This window comes from Zootoca vivipara, chromosome 1 (assembly GCF_965207765.1).
Source record: "Zootoca vivipara chromosome 1, rZooViv2.hap1.1, whole genome shotgun sequence".
Lineage (NCBI taxonomy): Eukaryota > Metazoa > Chordata > Lepidosauria > Squamata > Lacertidae > Zootoca > Zootoca vivipara.
Window position 1 is genome coordinate 64,035,615 of NC_142582.1, and position 19,146 is coordinate 64,054,760.

Below are 19,146 nucleotides of genomic sequence, written 5' to 3' on the forward strand. Positions count from 1 at the left end.
AGATCTTTGAGGTCCAATGCCCTTATAAAATGGGGGGAGGGGGTTGTTGGCTTCTTGTTGTTTTTATTTTGTGTATTTTGTGATTTTATATTGTGATTTTATCATGTGAACAGCTCTGAGACCTGCGGGTTTAGGGCGGTATACAACTTTAATAAATAGTAATAATAAAAATAATTCAGCTGCTAGTTTTATTATAGTTTTCTAGCGCAATGGTGGCTTTGAGGCGTCCTCTGGCCAAGGGAATGATGGGAATCCTTAGACAGTGGAGAGGGGGCAGAGTTTGAAATGTTTGCAAACAGAAAGATGACGGGTTTTCCGTGTTCCCGCGCACCAGATGGCCTCAGGCTTGACACCCCCCTCCGAAAAGAAACGGAGAGAACGACTACGGGTATTTGCGCCTCTGACAGATGAGCGGAGGCGGCTCCTTTAAGTACCGAATTGCGGCTTCCTTTTTCTCTCAGCTGCTGCCGCTGCCGGAGAGCCAGAAGCGCCTTCTCCGTTGCCGGAGCGCGCTCGGCATTTACTTCCCGCCGCTCCCGTCACCTCCTCCCGCCTCAGCCTTTCGACCCAGCAGCACCATCTCTCCTCAGCCGCTCGCCTTCTTCGACCGCGGCTAAACCGATAGAGGGGAATTCCTGGGCGCCTCGCTCCACCCGGCGCGCGCGAGCTCCTGAGCTGAGGGGGCGCATCTGGCCGCCTTCTCACGGCCCCTCCCGCGCGCCCTTTGTTGCCGCCGCGCGAGGGGGCCGGCCCGGCCGCGGCGTAGCTCAGGTAGAGAGGCGGGAAAAGGACCCCGGGCCCGGCTCGCATCTTCGCGCCTGTTCTGTTGTGGTGCATGTCCGTCTTCCCCTCGACGCTGCTCCCCGGCGACCCTCTCGGACACCACCACCATGTCCTTGGCTTTCTGTGGCAGCGAGAACAACTCGGCTGCCTACAAGGTGACCAATGGGGTGCTCAACAACGGCTGCTTCGTGGACGCGCTCAACGTGGTGCCTCACGTTTTCCTCCTATTCATCACCTTCCCCATCCTCTTCATAGGTGAGTGAGCGAAGGAGGGACGCCTGGGGATGCGGGGCCGCCGGGCATACATTTCCCTCCCCCGTTCCCGGTCTGCGCCGCCCGAGCCTGTTCATTCGCAGGCATCCATCCGAGCAGACAGGCGAAGGAAGCAAAGACGGTGTTGGCTGAGCGGTGCTGACCTGCTTTCCCCAGCAGGAGCAGCAGGAGCATCATCCTTCCCTAGCTCGGAGGCAAAGGCTTTAGAGAGCATCTTCCTAGGAAAAGCACTGGCGGCAGCAGAAAATGCATGTCAGGCTTCTTCTGCCTTCGTCCCTCTCACTGAAGTGCAGCCCATCTTTTTGCAGACCAACTTGTCAGGCGTCCTGAATAAGTCAGAACATGGATCGTGTGTGCCTTGAAAAAGGGTTGAATGAAGTCAAGGAAGGTTATTGAGAGGAGAAGATGCAAACGTATTAGGGTTTAGTCAAACAGAGGAAAGAAGAAAGCACTGCTGCAGTGGACCTGCTTGTGTTGGTTTTTTTAAAAAATGAGTTCCCTAGCTTAAAACTAGGGGTGCACTTTTTTTACTGGTCCAGCAGTAGTTTGTAGTGGCGATGTCTAACTTTAACTGGCATGCTACCAGTCATGCCAGTGAACCATTATTTGTTTATTCATTTATGTATTTGTCTTTTATTGATTTATTCAATTTCTATACCAGCCTTCTTCCAAAGATCAATATAACTCTAGTCTGAATCTGTTCTAGGTCATGAACACATGATGGCACAAATGCTGTTTTAAAAAACACATTTTCTAGACTTCTTTTTCAAGAGAAATGCTGAAAGAGCTGCGTAAGAGAAATCCACAAATCCAGCACTGTTGTTGATGTCCTTTGGCAATGCCTATTCACCTTAAAGCTAAAGGACTGGCTTATTGATCATTTTCAGTGTTTCAATATAATCAGTCTTTTACTTCAGGAAGTCTATTATCTGATCATGCAAAGCACTTCAGACAGTATGAATTGTTTCCCATTCAGTGATGGTGTGAGGACTCTGATTCTGCAAGTATAACATCCACCTGCTAGAAAGAGTGCTATAACTCTTTCCTCTCACCATTATTTTCTAAACCTTTGTTTTTTTTAGAAAAGTTTTAATAGGTATAGATTGATTACTCACTTTGAGCATATGCATTTATTTGATGTATAACCCCAGGCTACCTTCCACTTTTTGTTGTGGGTTTTATTTTTGTAAACAGTGTACCCGTGAGGTTCCCCCACACTTCCTTCCCATTCTGAAAATACCCTTCCTGCCTAGACAGAAGCACAAACTGATATCCTAGGAAGGTGAAGCTAATATCCTAGGCAGTATAACAGGCTCTTCATGAAAATAAATACACAATGCACTCTATATTATGTTGAACACAAGAAAGTAATTTGTACTGCACAAATACTGTAACCCCAAACCCACTGACTAGAAAGTAAGTCTCACTGAAGTTAATGAGACATTTTTGATGGGAGGCGAGGGATATTTCTATCTCACCATTCTTCTTAGGAACTTAAGGGGCCATACATATTCCTCACACAATTTAACCATCATTCCTAGCATGTGAGGTGGGTTAGGCTGAGAGATAGTAACTGGCCTAGGGTTAGGCAGTGAATTTCATAACATGGTTTGAACATGGGTCTCCCAGGTCCTAGACCACTGCATTAAACAACAACATGCAAATCATTGCTAGAATGAATCTGGGGTGTGTTTGCACTAATAGTGTTGAAAGCCCCTTCTTATTCAGTTAAGCAGTTAACACTAGCACTAGTGTTCAGTTTCTCAATCATATATACATTGTTGTTCCAACTATAGAGCAAATTCAGAATTCTAGCTTTTATTTAGTATTTACTAGATTACAAGAGTCTAAATATAAAGGATATTTGATCCCATTTGTATCTTATTTTAGACCCTTAATGCAATTATGATGTTTTAAACAAATGTTTTGTTTCTTACTTTGTTTCCATTTCATACTTAAAAGCAAAAGAACCACTTCTATTTCCAGTTCAGAATGGACAGGGGTTTGCATTTTTATTCACTTTTTCTGCACAAAACTCTCAGGATAATTGTGATTATTTGCTTTCTTACATTTAGGATGGGGAAGTCAAAGCTCCAAAGTTCATATCCACCACAGTACTTGGCTTCATTTTCCTGGTCACAATTTACGCTGGATTTTGACTTTCATTCTTTTGTTTGTGCTGGTATGTGAAATAGCTGAGGGTATAGTGTCCGATGGGTAAGTACATAATTGGTTTTTTTTTTCATTTTCACAATACTTTCTCATTTTTAATGCAGTTGTATGCAACTTGCTATACACAAGTTTGTTTACTGCCAACTCTGCTTGTTAGAAATGTAATCTGTGTTCGAGGTGATTAATCTACTGACTTGTGTCAGATATTCCAAAGACCTCGCCAAGAATGTGTGTGTACAAATACACATACACTCTAAATTATCTTTAGCTAGCCAGTTCATTCTGTCTGTTTGCCAACTCTCTTGTGAAAATTTGCTGCATCCTCTATGGATGAAAAAGATAATAGGAATCCAAAGTAAGAGACAATATGAGACCCTTCATTGCACTGTTCTGTCAAGCAGAACAGCTGAAAGGGAGCTCCAAACTTATAGAAGTTACATCAAATCCCCTTAAAAAAAACAAAAACTCAACATGATACATTGTGCATTGGGAGATTCAGATAATTTTAGCCAATAGCACTATCATGACATACTTTAAATCAGGCATCCCCAAATTGTGGCCCTCCAGATGTTTTGGCCTACAACTCCCATGATCCCTAGCTAACAGGACCAGTGGTCAGGGAAGATGGGAATTGTAGTCCAAAACATCTGGAAGGCCGAAGTTGGGGGATGCCTGCTTTAAATTATGTGAAATGTTGCTAAAATTACTAGAATTGCCAGTTCATTTTGTTTTGCTGCTTAAACAAAGCTGGAGTAGCAGCTATTTCAAACATTTATTTGGATCCTAAGTTGCTCCTCCATTCACATTTGTGGGAATGCCATTTTAAGACTGTTGTAGAGTTGTGCAAGGGGAAGGGGGAGAAGCTCCATTAGATGACTGTTAAATTGGATCCATTCACAGATATAAAGTTTGTATCAGAGCCAATGTCTGTGGTTATCCGAAGTTCTTGTCCTGTACTTGAGAAATGCTAGCACATACTTGCATCTGAAGAGCAATCAGCAGTACAGAAAGTAACTCAGTGAATTTAAAAGGGGATTACAACAGCTTCTTGAATCCCAAACAGTTTATCTTTTTAACAGTCTACTTGGCAGCAGAAGGTTATGTTAGGCCTTGGCACCCAGCCAGTCCTTAAGATAACACCACATAATAAAATTTCTGTTGCTCATATCTTCCTGACAAATTTCTGCATAGTATACTCACAGCTTTAGCAGTCAAACTGTCAAATTTTCAATATTCCTCTGGGCTCTTTTGGCTTCTGGTAGTGTTTACAATCGATATAAGGGAGTTTAAATGGTGGCAGGTTTAGAACAGAGGTTGAAGAAATCCATGCAAATCCTTGGGAAAACATTTCCCATCTACATATATCTGCTTAAATGAAAGATAGTGCTTCTGCCTTTAAAACGCATCTATTCTTTTACGCACTATGAACCCACGGCATAGAATTTTATAGCCTTTCTCTTCAATTCTAGTAAAAAGCTGGACTCATACCTTTGTCAGACAACCCCCTTTCACTTTAAGAATACATTGTGCCAAGCTGACACTGCTCTGGGGGGGAGTACTGTCAATCAGAAAAGCTTGTGGTATTTATGAGAATCCCCAAACACGTTTGGACCACCATTTAAATTTTTTATTAATTAATACTGGACTACACAGACCCTTGATCTGATCTAGCAAGGCAGTTGCTACGTAGACAAAGGTCTACACAATCTGACTTTGACAATTGTCTCTTGCTTAACAACTTTCTGCCCAGCTGGGTAATCAAACTGAAATTGGAGCTTTCTGCACAGAGTGCTTATGACAGGTGTGAATTATTTTATGATTGTGTTTTGTTTATGTTTCCTTATGTGTGTCAAGGGGAGGGAGAGAAACAGGTGGGAAAGCCCCTTAAACCAGTGTTGTTGTATAATATATTTCAAATAAAGCTATAAAATTATTTCTGTTCTAAGTGCAATCATATTCTCATTTAAACAAATCTACTGTGAAAGGGAATAAAATCTTCATGTGCACTGATTTACTTTTTGGTCAATAATTAGTTCATTAAGGCTGCAATGATATACCCATTACCTCAATGGGACTTACTTCTGAGGAGGCATGTACTGTATATGATTGTGCTGCCATTCAGTTTTGGGCACATCCAGCATGGGTCCAAGTGTTGTTGTTTTTTGCTGTCCTGTGCTTTTTAGACACATGTCTGAGGGGTTTTGCCCTTCCCCCCAATGTTTTCCTCAAGAGAACCCACTCTTTAGCAAAAAAAGAAAAAAGGAGCAAACGTCAATCCAGAGAAAACCGGATTTATGTTTGCTCTGATTCAGCAGTAAATATCAGGTTTCCCAGGGGAAAGTAGCAGGACAAGGGCAAGTGTGGATGAACCCAAACTGAAAATTAAAGTGATGCATGGAAATTTTCCTTTCTTTTCTGCCCTCATATGAATCATGAACATAATAAATTACATGTTGATTGAAAAAGAAAGATGGGGAAGCTAACATTGTTGCATGCATTTGGGGGCGACCACTCACTGGGCTTCAGCCTTGTATCTTAGGAATGGGAACTCTTTATGTGTGTATTTGCACACCTACACACACACACACACACCACCTGGAGTGACTGAACCATACATGCATTCCTTTGTGTGTTATCAGAATCTCTGTTCAAATAAATTTGGATCTTCATGTAGGCTTCAGAGCAAACATGCTACTCTCCATCAGCGTACTCCTGATTAATGTGTTTTGTTATACTTAGGGATTCAGACTCTCGTCATTTGCACCTGTACATGCCACCTGGAATGGCGTTCTTAGCAGCCATCACATCAATTGTTTACTATCACAACATTGAAACATCAAATTTTCCAAAGTTATTAATAGGTATGTACCCACAATACAGAAAAATATGAAATTGTGGATATGTTATGAGGAGAAGCTCTGTTAGGTCTTGCTGGAAGTTCACTTCAGTGCCCCCCCCCAACTGAAATTTTATTGTCTAACTAAAGCTTACTACAGTGGTACCTCGGGTTACAGACGCTTCAGGTTACAGACTCCACTAACCCAGAAATAGTACCTCGGGTTAAGAACTTTGCTTCAGGATGAGAACAGAAATTGTGCATGCGCGGCAGCAGTGTGAGGCACTATTAGCTAAAGTGGTACCTCAGGTTAAGAACTGTTTCAGGTTAAGAACGGATCTCCAGAACGAATTAAGTTCTTAACCCGAGGTACCACAATAGTACTGTTCTCCTCTGTTTCCCACTAACAAAGCTGATTTCAAGACTCTAGTATTAATATTTTTTATGAAATGAACTCCCCCCCCCATTTATTTTTTATTAAGAACATGGGCATAGCCAGGATTTATGTTAGGGGGCAGAACCTCAGTATTTTCATTGATTTACTTGATTTGGGAGGGGGCAACTGTCCCTCTCTGCCCCCTCCCCTTTGGCTACTCCCATGATTTAGAATTATGTCCCACCTCATATTCCAGAATATCTATTTGTTGTCCACACCAATACTTTGAGGCTACATGGCTGTTATCAGCATACACATATTGCTTTGATATTTTTTGAATTAAAAAAATTAGCTCCACAGAATTGATGTTCCTGGAATTGTTGGCAAATAGTGTCTTTGTTTGTACTGTTGATGCATGTAGCTTTCTTGGGAATAGTTATGGGATGTCATCTCATCCTTTGACAGGAAATTTGTGTCATATGTGAATAGTTCCACAGTTGTTAGGCCCATATGTTTCTCTGAGAAAATGGAAAATGACCATTTTTTTCCTGTCTAATCTCATGAGACTGAATGTCAGAAAACCAGCACTTCCTATGTGTATTTATTTAACTACAGTATTTGAACAACTCAATACTTAGTCTTATCTGCTGAATGAGAAGCTGTGCTTTGTTTGGAAAGTTGAAGTTAAAATATCTAAATAAAAGATGGATCACTTTGTTCTTCTATAGCATTGATATCTAAGAATATGGTGAAGAACTTCAGCTCTGCAGCAACATACAGCCCCCCAGGTCTTTCTCTCTGGCTCCTATAACTCTCCCCAGATCACACACACTCTCCACAGTCCACTGTTCCCCACTAGCACTGCTTCATGTAGGGGGGTGTTGTTTTTTTTGCCTGGCTGTGTCCTGCCCCACACTCAAATGAAGAACTAGAACTCGCAATTCTAATTCTGCCAAAGGCTTGAATTTTTAGATCTGATTGGCACATAAAGCAAGCTACTAGCTGCCTGTAGTTCCTGTGAACAGCACAACAGCCTGTGCTTGGGCGTGTGTAGCAGTCACAAGGATGTTAAACAAGACTGCTGATTACTTATTTTACAATGAATATACCGAAGACTGATACATCAAACTCACTTGTCATTCCTCCCCAATGTGATTGCCTCCATGTGGCAAGCCTTTCAATACACCCACTAACGCTTTTCTTTTCAGGTTCTGGTGCCACTGCAAAAAATTCCCTGCTCCACAGGGCAAATTACAGTACAGCTTGGCTGTGTGAAGCAGAAGTCACTGGGAGCTATTTAAAAACATGCTCTTGTTAATGGGGCTCGGAAAGAGAATGAGAATATTTACAAGGGAATATTTACAGGGAAGCTTGTGTAGGAGTTAGTCAGAATTTCTTTCTTTCAAACACACACACGTGTGTGTGTGTGTGTGTGTGTGTGAAAGTTTCACCAAGTACATTCAGCATACTCAACTCTAACTGTACAAAGCAGGTACAAATCAATGCCAGAGAAAGTTATTGTAGTCATGCCTGAGAATGGTTATATTTATTACTTATCTTTGTGGTTGTAAGCTTAGTCAAAACTTCAGAATTTCCAACATTATAGAAATCTAAATTGCTACTATTCAGGAACAATCTTGTAATTTTATTTGCCTTCTTTAACTTTGAAGTGCTGTACTGACAAGTGCTTTATTCTTTTTTCAACAGCCTTGCTAGTCTACTGGACTTTAGCTTTTATAACCAAAACCATCAAATTTGTAAAGTTTTGTGATAATAATATTGGACCTCTCCAGCTTCGATTCTGCCTCACAGGATTCTTAGTAGTTCTTTATGGAATGTTGCTTCTTGTAGAAATTAATGTCATCAGGGTAAGGGTAAGTTGCATTTCCTGATAATTTAGATAGTTAAAAGTAAAGTTGTTAATGTTGTCCATTAGTAACTGCATCTTGTACGTACTAGTATTTCTGAAGTCCCATGAATATAGGTTTCCATATACATTTTCTTGGAAGGAGGTGGGATATTAGAATGACATCCAGTCAGTCCCAATTCAGTCATGTTCTCTTTCATGCCTCCTGGTGAAAATAAATTTGGCCATATACAGCTTTGTAAGCCAACATGCTAGTTATAATCAAGCTCAAGTAATTGACAAACTACTTTGACATTGTTCCTTTCCCTTTCCTCTGCCATCTCCTTGAGCATCAGGAGCACCAACTTATAGTTCGCAGCACTACTATGATGTAATTGCAATTTGAATGTGTTTAATGTTGCTGGATCCTGTCCATAATAGCCTTCAATTCTGACTCCCTGGATAAAATATTGCTTAAGAAATGTGTTCTGTCCAGAAACACAGCAGTGTCCTGCCAAATCTATACTGCACTGCTTGTCAAGCATTGAGATACTGGAAGGTGAGGAATCAATTGAAAATACATGCCTTAAAATCCATGGCAGCCTGGTCCTCTTGGACAGAGGATGACACATATTACACTATCCTATTATTCCTGCCTCCTCTCCATTAACTTACCTAAGATTCTTTTTGTCTTTGTTTAGAGATACGTTTTCTTCAAAACACCCAAGGAAGTTAAGCCTCCTGAGGACCTTCAGGATCTTGGAGTCAGATTCCTGCAACCATTTGTGAATTTGTTGTCCAAAGGAACATACTGGTGGATGAATGCATTCATTAAAACAGCTCACAAGAAACCAATAGACTTGAAAGCCATAGGAAAGCTGCCTATTGCCATGAGAGCTTTGACAAATTACATGCGCCTGAATGAGGCCTTTGAATCTCCAAAGGTATGAATAGAAAAGGATTACCCACAACTACTTTTCTGGCTTTAAACATGACTTGGATGCAGGCAGAAGAACTCCATGCATGCAATGGAATGCTCATGCCTACAGTCCGGTAGAAAACTGTCTCACTTCTCTTAAGCACCTATCAAAATGAATAAGGATTGAAAATTTGGCCCGTGATGTTCTCAGAGTTAAACTGTTTGGTGTCTAAAATCCTTTTATGTAAGAATTTTTTTGCTAGTATCTGTTTCTTTGGCTCAGCTTTAAATGCACTGTTTGTAACAGCACAATTATTCCAACGGTGCATATTTGCTTTTTTTTTATTCCCCCCACTTTCCCTTTTGTGCCATGCCTTTTAGGTGGTAGACCTGTGTGGAGTGCTAAGTAAATTCTAGGTACTTTAAAAAGTAATGATAAATCGATAAGTCAAGTGAGAGGCTTATGAAAATGATTTGTGAATGTTATTTATCACTTTGGAATATTACTTTCTTCCCATTAAAAGCAATTTTTCTTTAAATTATATATATGACAGAATAAAAACACTCCAAATCCGCAAGGATCCAAGTCTATCTGGTGTGCCCTCTGTAATGCCTTTGGAAGACCACTGGTCCTAAGCAGCACTTTCCGTATTCTGGCAGATCTGCTTGGATTTGCTGGCCCACTGTGTATCTCTGGAATTGTTCACCATGTTGGAAAAGGCAGCAACAATACCTTCCATCCCAAGGTACTATTTTTGTATTATTATTATTATTAATTATTATTATTTTATTTAACTTCTATATTAGCCTTTTCTTAACATAGTATTGTGAAGCTCACTTTCTTATACAGTTGACCAAAGGTGAATGCAGCAGTTGAGCAAAAAAAAGGGGGGGAGTTGTTGTTGTTTAGTCGTTTAGTCGTGTCCAACTCTTCGTGACCCCCATGGACCAGAGCACACCAGACACTCATGTCTTCCACTGCCTCCCACAGTTTGGTCAAACTCATGCTGGTAGCTTTGACACTGTTCAACCATCTCGTCCTCTGTTGTCTCCTTCTCCTTGTGTCCTCCATCTTTCCCAACATCAGGGTCTTTTCCAGGGAGTCTTCTCTTCTCATGAGGTGGCCAAAGTATTGGAGCCTCAGCTTCAGGATCTGTCCTTCCAGTGAGCATTCAGGGCTGATTTCCTTAAGAATGGATAGGTTTCATCTTCTTGCAGTCCATGAAAAAAGGGTAGCCATAAACAAAACAGTATCGTGTTAACCCCATGCTTTTGTGGGCTCAAGTGTTAAAGTTAAACACATTACTAACTTGAGCAGGGATGTATTTAAGGAAGGAAGGTTTCTATGGATTAGTACCTCAAAGTCTATACTGAAGAGGCTAAAGAATGGAAAGGAGGTTGCTCTAAACAGTATCTTTTTAAGTATCGGTAACAAAAAAAGCAGATTTTACTGCGACAAAGAATTCCCATCAGAATCTTTAGAGAGATAAAATAAAAGCATACATGGGGATGATATTATCTCAGAACATTATATTCAATAAAAAAAATGAAGACTGTGATTTTCTGGAGTACTCTCCAGGGACTGGGGGAGGAAGCAGTTCTTCTGCAGAATACAGATGCAAATCAAGCATGTGGTTATGAATTAGGGCTAACAACATGGTGTGTTTTTATTGCTAGTTAATGCATCACAGTCTCTTTTAAAAGACTCATAAACAAGCCAGTTTGATTGAAAGACTTCTACTGTTGTTAATGGGTTTGCATCTGCTGCCATAATGGAATGGAAATGGATGTCCTATGATGAGGATGAAGAACTAATTTTATGTTTCTAAATCAATCAATATGCTGCTGTTTTCATCCCTTCTTCAGCATGTTAGTATACTTACTGGAGACATTTCAAGGGGTTACCTTTTCTATGCTGTAGATGGGAAGCATCAAGAACTGAAGTTCAGCATATTGACCCAGAAATTATTCATTACTGAATAATAAAAAATAAACATATTACCTGAAGGATTGTGTGTTGCAGCAAAAACAACAGTGAGCCTTGTGGCACCTTAAAGACTAAGTTCTATCTGTTGCCACAAAAGCTTTCATCTCCATCAGATGTGTGAAGTATTTTCCTAAGTTGCTGATATATATGCACATAGTTGCTCATTAGAAGTTTTCGAGCAAAAGCTTGGATGACTTCCTGCCAGGGGTGTTCACAGGGGGTTTGACTAAATGAAATTTTATTACAGATGCTGTGTTATGCACTTTTCACATTATTATAAATGTCCACCTAGAAATATATTCTATGATATCAGCATTCAGTGTAATTTGTCTACCTTCTGCATATTGAGGATGGTATGTCACTATCCTCCCACATGCCTTTTAAACATGTATTAATCTTAATCACGCCATTTGTGGTGGATCTTACCTCTCACCTGGTAAATATTTAAGCAAAATACATTTTAAAATAAAAGCATATACCATTCATATATCTAGAGATCACTTTTAATTTGTCAGTAGTTCAGGAATAGATTTTGAGATACAAAGAAGCTGATTGCTAGCCAAATCAAAACAACATATATTTTAAGGGGTATAGACTTTCAAACATTTGCCTTAGGGAGAAAGGTGATACAGTAAATAACATTACCATTTAAACCAGGGTTAACAGATGCTCAGATGGTCAATCAAATTCATTCAGTGGTTAAATTTAAATTGTAAAGGAATTATGATCTGATCTAGCAGAATTGTCTATTTCACCATCTTGGATAATTTCCCAGAAATCATAAAGGATTGTGTATCCTTTATTCCCCAACATGAAACACCTTGGTTTTGAACATATGTGTCCCCAGTTTGATGAGATTATGTGCAATTTGGATCATCAGTATATCTGGTCAGATTCTATTAGCAAGGTGCAACCCACTATGGGCACAAGAATTACACATGACAAAATTTTCATAGGGCTCAATAGAGCTGTGTACCCCTTTGTTCTCCTGGGGCAAGTACACGGGTTCATGCATATGAAGGATGCTGGGTCATTGTGGGGGTTGTATGGTTCCCTTATTGCTATCTAGCTCTTGCTTTCTTCCTCTTTGCAGTAAGATATTGAAGGTTCCCAAGGTGGATGCTGAGGGAGGAGGGAGGGAAACAGAGTGCTGTTAAGCTCTGTGGAAACCTCTTTCTAATGCAGGAACAGGACTGAGTATATACATTCCAAAGAATTCTCTCATTTTCCAATAGCCAGTGAAACAAAGTTGTCCTGGAGAACTTGGTCTTGAATATATACTTCTCAAGGTTATTCTTGTAACACAAAACTAATATCACATCACATGCAGTCTCCTTAGCATCTCTCAAGGGCAGCTACTTAAGTCTTGATGAGTAAACCTCAAATGCTAAGCTGTCACTGCTGTTCTCTCATTGCGTTTAACATTGCTTTTCTACTGCTGAGGAACCAGCAAGTGATCATGTTATATTGCAAATCGACTATGAAGATCAAATATTCAAAAGAGTTGCTACATATTTAACTGCCATTACAGGGTTAATTTTGAGAATATCTAAAGTTCTTGCCTCCAGATTTAAAACTTATGTTTTATGCTTCTGAAAGATACCATATATCATTAAGAAAAGCAAGCAAATCACATATCTTTATGATAGGTTGTCTGGCTAAGCATGTGTTCAGGTTGCAAAGTTGCATAGTTCTGGATAGGCCAAGGGAGACTTGAGAGCTCCACTGAGTATTTACTGTGTTCAGTAATGACTATTTCTCACATGATACCTTGCTGGATATATGTAGGGAGGGAGATATAAATTAAATTTTATTCTCTGTACTGCCCTGGAAACAGATGGTTCAAGGACTAGGAGTGCCAAAAAGATCTCATTGCTATGATCAGATAGTCACCTTCTCAACACTCACATTTTGATTTCATTAAGGTGGCAACTCAGTATGGACAGTCCTTGGCTGGGACTCATGTCAGGAGCTTCCAGATGTTCTGATCTGTGTGTGGGTCCCATATATGGTGAGCTACCAGACTGGAGATTGCAGCTCCCATCCACACCAGCAAGCATGGCCAATGGTCAAGGATGGTATGGGTTGTAGTCCAAGAGTATCTGGAGAACCACAGGTTAGCCATACCTCACCTAGGTCCTGGACTCCACCCATCCAGGCTGACCATTGAATCCTCCTGGACAAGAAAGAATATGAGGACTTCTGGACATCATTATATTTCTGAGTTTTGGCTTTCTCCAACACTGACCTGTCATTTGGTCCTCAGTCTTGACTTTCTCTTTGGTTCTGACTACTAGCATTGTCTCTCATTTCAATAAAGTAAAAGGATTGTCTGAATCACTGAAATACGTAGTTTATTCAGGTCATTGTTTCAGTTTCAAATGTTTGAGAACTCTATTTATATAAAGAATTATACAAAAGCAAAATTAATTCTGAATTGCCTTCTTCTTCCCCACCCCACCCCTAACAGACTGAAATACTTGGTGTTTCCTTCATTTCATCCCAAGAATTCCTGGCCAATGCTTATGTGTTGGCAGTCCTCCTTTTCTTTGCCCTTTTGTTGCAGAGAACCTTTCTCCAAGCATCATACTATGTTGCCATTGAAACAGGAATTAACCTGAGAGGAGCAATACAGGTATTTCAGATACTCCAGAAAATTTTACCTAATGAGTTATACAATCACTTGTTAACTTTTTTGAGTAAAGGAGCATGTTTTTAAAAAACTCCACCAATTAAAAGAAAAATAAAGAAAGAAAAGCTTAAACAACCTTGAGTTCAAAAAATACCTTTTTTTGAAACATAATAAACCATGTGGAAAGTATCTGATTTGTGCATAAAATAGAATCATGCTTCAATTTAAATGTCATATAATCTGTATCCCAAAAATCACCTTATCTCCTGACATGCCAGGATGTTTGGTTTATTTCACTTTCTTCTATAATCTCCTGGTTATGTGACAATCTTTCATGTCCTTGCTTTCTCCTACAGAAGCCTGCAGCTGTCTTATGGGTCTTATGTCTTATAGGTCCTCTGTGATTGATAGATAACATCTGACTTAATAAACATAGTTTGGGTTCCTATACTGCATTAACACCCTATATTTCAAATAAGCAATCATTTTTTATCTGTAAGCTTAAAAGCCACTTATTCTATCACATGAAACATGTAGATTGAACTTGCATGTTGCATCTGTGGTCCAAAATTAGTGTTTACCCAACTGGGGATGAGGGAAGTTCCTTTCTGTTAAAGAAGGAGAACTTCAAATATGTACCTTAAAGCACATATTTAAGACAACGTGTAGTTTGACCTGGTGAGTCTCAGCTTCTCCCCTCCCCATGGGAAGAAAGTGATTTGAGAACTGATCCTTCAGCACCAAAAGAAGTGTGAAATCTGAATATAACTGTACCATGTAGACTTTGAAATGTAACCCCAGCCTCAACTGAAATCCCCTATTCTTTCTAAAGTCTGGTTCCTCAGGAAGACAATGTGTTCGAATAAATGCTGTACAGTTTATACAATTCAGCACTTTCTCTCTGCATAAAACAGAGAAAGTAAGCTATGTGCAGTACTTGAACCAGATCAGATACAAACATGCACATCTTATAAGAAAATAATTTATAAAATCTTTTCATAACAGCAAACGGCTTTAAATTGTTTTAGGATGACTTTGTGGTTATTTTTCCTCACATAGGTTTTTTAAAAACAGGCCTGCCCTGAGGTATCACTAGGCCACTTTTAAGATGTATATTTAAAAATATGTAACTTGCTATTTTTAAGATTTGCTTTATAAATTGCTGTGAATGGACCAGATTCATGCAAGTTGGTGTGCTAGTGCAGGCATCCCCAGACTTCGGCCCTCCAGATGTTTTGGACTACAGTTCCCATCTTCCTCAACCACTGGTCCTGTTAGCTAGGGATCATGGGAGTTGTAGGCCAAAACATTTGGAGGGCCGCAGTTTGGGGATGCCTGTGCTAGTGGGTCCCACTAGCACAATGGGACTTCCCCCCCTCCCCTCAGGTGAGCTTTATGGGTTCTGGAGGACAAGCTGAAATACTTACACTGATGGAACAATTGAAATAGCACAGTGTTGAATTCAACCCACAGTATTTATTGCTATTATAAAGTTTGTTTTTTCCTACCTTTTATTGTACACCAGCTCAAAACATTTAATTGGGAAATGGTTTATAAATTCTTAAATAAAAAATTTCTCATTCTAGACTAAAATTTACAATAAGATTATGCGGCTGTCAACTTCCAACATGTCCATGGGGGAAATGACTTCAGGTCAGATCTGTAACCTGGTTGCTATAGATACAAACCAGCTGATGTGGTTTTTCTTCCTGTGCCCTAACCTTTGGGCTATGCCAGTGCAGGTAAGGAAATGAAAGTCTATATAACTTTAGTCCATGTAAATGGAGATAAATTTGGTGTGTGAGAGTTATTATGGGGAATCAGTATGTGGCACAACAGAGTATTTGCTCACTTGTTGAGAGACTGGGATATAGAGACACATGATATTCAAAATATTGTTGCTGGGAAAATGCACGTCTATTTAAAAAAATAGTTGTTATTGAAAATAACCTGAGGAAAAAGCAAAGCTGTGGCTCCTTCTTGTCATCAAGTTGCAGAGTAATAATAATAGTAACAGGAACAGTAATAAACCCTTGTACTGAGTGAAGCAGAATTGCCTCTGCCTGGCTAAGGTGGCCTTCCACCAAATGGGTGGGTGAAAGTGCCACCAGCAAGATCACCTCCAGCAACAGCCAGCAGAAAGCCACCAAATGGGGCCTTCTAAAGGAAGAATGGGGAAGGGGTTGAGCCTGACTTGGAGCCATTGGCTCCTGAGCATTGGGCCCAGTCATGGCTCACGGATTGTCCTGCCTCTGCTCTTCTTGCCCAACCACCATTGATGGCAGGACTACAGATATGGCAGTGGCCACAGTGTTCTGAAAAGCATCACCACTCAGTAGTTGGGGTTTGGATTGCCCTTTTAGTCTGAAAGGGGTAAAATATATCCAGTGGCTCAATTAAGAGTAAGCACTGTCAGACAAGAACACATGCCCATTTCCAATTTGCTCCCTCAAATTCTAGCTACTATTGGCATGAGCAATTTACGTCCTGTCCTGTCCTGGGCCAGAGTAGAAACTTTCCTACTACAGCCTACCATTTCCAAGTGGCCAGTAGAATAGGTGCAGCTAATTGTATAATAGAAACCATGACTGCAGAATCATTCAGGACTATCTTTTCTGCCTTCCCTGATGTTGCAGTACTTATATGTTCAGTTAGCTTTCAGGGTTCCTTGAAGGCACATGCTTATAGACCCAGGAGACAATTTCCAGTGCACTTTTGATTGGCTTAGATTGATTGGCTTAGAAGTGTCGGGTTTCTCCCCTTCTTTGTTTGACATTTATTGTCAGGAAAACAATTCCATGTAGAATTGCAAAATATGCAATTTTTAAACATATGAGTCATGCACAGGAGTAATGTTTGTATTTAATTAAATAGCTTACTTTTCTTTTAAAAGCACGATAAAAGTTACTCACTTCCTTCATTTATTATCTGTTCTCATTAAATGTTCAAGATAATAAAACTTGCTTCATTCACAGGATAATACAATCATGGTAAAAAGGTTTCTTTGTGAATATTAGTTATTATAGAATCCTCATTAAAACCAGTTAAATGATTTCAGCCTTTTTTGAAGGGAATTCTGTCATTCATTACACAGCTTTTTCACAAGGTTATTATGCTTTGGTGATATTTAAATCGCTTACGTACTACTTTGCAGACAACGTCTGAGCTGCCTTTTGGACACAATAATTTTCATCAGGTTGCTAATGGTTTTTTCCATATTAGTTATTTGAAGTACAAACAAAGGAGGAGCTTACGTTTAAGCAGTGAGACGGTGCAATGGGTGGGAAGGAATAATCAGAGAACCCAACTGGTGAGCAGTAAACAAGAATGTAGGGAGTTCCTATATGCTTCCTGGAAGACACAAGTAGGGATGGAGGTGGGGAGGCAGCTGGGTTACCTCTATAATCACATAAACATGTGCAGTCTGGGCCGCTTACATCAGCACATGAAATGGGCAGTCCTAGTCAGTGTGCCATGTTGAATTCAACTGCCCCAACCTATATCACCCTGTTGCATCTCACCACTGGTAAAAATATGGTGGCTACGTTAACCCTTGGATGTCAATAAGTGGCAGCTGCCTATTCTCATTCATTGCCTCTGCTACCTCACCAGCTTCTGCTACATTTCAGCTATTAATCTCTGCTATATAGTATTAGTAAGAGATTTTTTTTCTATGTTGTACAGTTGTACCTCGGCTCCCAAATGCCTTGGAAGTCGAACTTTCCAGCTCTTAAACGATCAAAAACCAGAAGTGAGTGTCCTGGTTTTTTAATTTTCTTTTGGAAACCAAATGTCTGACGGGGCTTCTGCAGATTCTGATTGGCTGCAGGAGCTTCCTGCAGCCAATCAGAAACTGTGCTTTGGTTTCCAAACATTTCAGAAGTCGAACGGACTTCCAGAATGGATTCCGTTCAACTTCCGAGGTATGACTGTACATGTATATGGACATACAATAGGACAGGTGTCGACTGGGACAGTTAAAATCTGGACACCTTGTGGTTTTTGAGAACATGTAATCTAAAAACATTTTTGTCTTTGATGAATACAGTCAGGCCATTTGTCCAGTTAGCTCAGTATTGTCTACCCTGACTGGCAGACTACATGCTCTTAAGCATGCTTTCAAACAAATGTTTGCTACTTTTGTTTTGAAGGGGAGGTGGCTGTGCAGGGAGGAATAGTTTAGCCTTTTCTTCCCACTCACTATCCAGAAGCAAGCCAGATCTCTCAGCCTCAGGGTTCCATTTGAATGATAGGTTGTTTTTGTTACTCCTATCCTAATCGGTGGCTGACTGAATGAAATCAGTAGATGCTGCCTGCTGCTACTACTGATATCTAGAGCAAATTTTATCTTTTAAAATCAATATCATTTGCTTCAGGGAATTTCAAACACTTTTCCTAAACATTTCCACATCCTATAAAATCTTGTATATTGAGTGAATCATTTTGATTTTTAACAGTGGTTCACCCCCCTCCCCAAAGTGCTGTTTGTAGTAATGTCTCAATGAAGATTTGGGGATTGTGAGACTTTTGAGTCAGATTTGGAACTAATGGATTGCTAAAATTCTATCCCTTAATACAGGTTACCTAATAGCATCCAACTCCTGGTCATTCTTTACTTTGTATTGGTTGGGAAATATAGTGTCCCTTCTCTTTTTGTTATCTCAGATTATTGTAGGAGTCATTCTACTCTACTACCTGCTTGGAATCAGTGCCTTAATTGGAGCTGCAGTGATCATAGTGCTTGCACCTGTTCAGTACTTTGTAGCCACAAAACTTTCACAAGCTCAAAGAAGCACATTGGTAAGTCTTTTCAGGCGTGTTATTTTAGGTTATGAGTATATATCCAGGGGTGTAGCAAGGGGGGAGCGGAGGGGGTGGCCTGCTCTCAGCTTCGTCTTTTGGGGGGCAGCACGAGCGGCGGCGGTGGCACCCCGCTACGTAGCGTGTATGCCCAGCCCCTGGGTGCGCGTCATGTTTGCCGCTCCGGGTGCGTAAGCAGCTTCCTACGCCTCTGTATATATCCATGCAGATACACTATTGTAGGAAAAATATGCTTTGCACATTATCAACACAGAAAATTCTGCTTCAAGGTAAGTTTTGTCAACATTCTTCCAGTCATCTTGTAAGCTTACGCTGAAAGGCGCTGAAATTAAATATACATAAATACCTCCATGTGTAAGGATAACCTCCCATCCAGAGAGATCAAAGTGAAACTGAAGAGCAAGTAATGGGTTTTACTGGGAAGCAGAACACGCAAGTTCTATATTGTGCAGCATGTATTGTGCAGCATATATTGCAAGAACATCTGTAGTCAATTTGTAT

At 40.2% G+C, this 19,146-nt stretch overlaps 1 protein-coding gene across 3 annotated transcripts in view; it reads left to right on the forward strand.

Annotated features, from left to right (window-relative positions):
* Positions 1–19,146, forward strand: part of ABCC8 (ATP binding cassette subfamily C member 8) — a 65,504-nt gene continuing 46,358 nt past the window's right edge. For 2 of the 3 annotated variants that reach the window (XM_035120206.3, XM_088653295.1), the window contains exons 1-9: positions 1–1,038; positions 3,132–3,273; positions 5,968–6,089; positions 8,148–8,314; positions 8,988–9,230; positions 9,760–9,951; positions 13,663–13,827; positions 15,411–15,566; positions 18,490–18,624. In XM_035120206.3, the coding sequence (XP_034976097.2) occupies positions 891–1,038; positions 3,132–3,273; positions 5,968–6,089; positions 8,148–8,314; positions 8,988–9,230; positions 9,760–9,951; positions 13,663–13,827; positions 15,411–15,566; positions 18,490–18,624 (1,470 nt within the window). In that variant the 5' untranslated portion in view covers positions 1–890. The remainder of the gene's footprint in view (positions 1,039–3,131; positions 3,274–5,967; positions 6,090–8,147; positions 8,315–8,987; positions 9,231–9,759; positions 9,952–13,662; positions 13,828–15,410; positions 15,567–18,489; positions 18,625–19,146) is intronic. The other variant, XM_088653294.1, reaches the window with a different exon arrangement.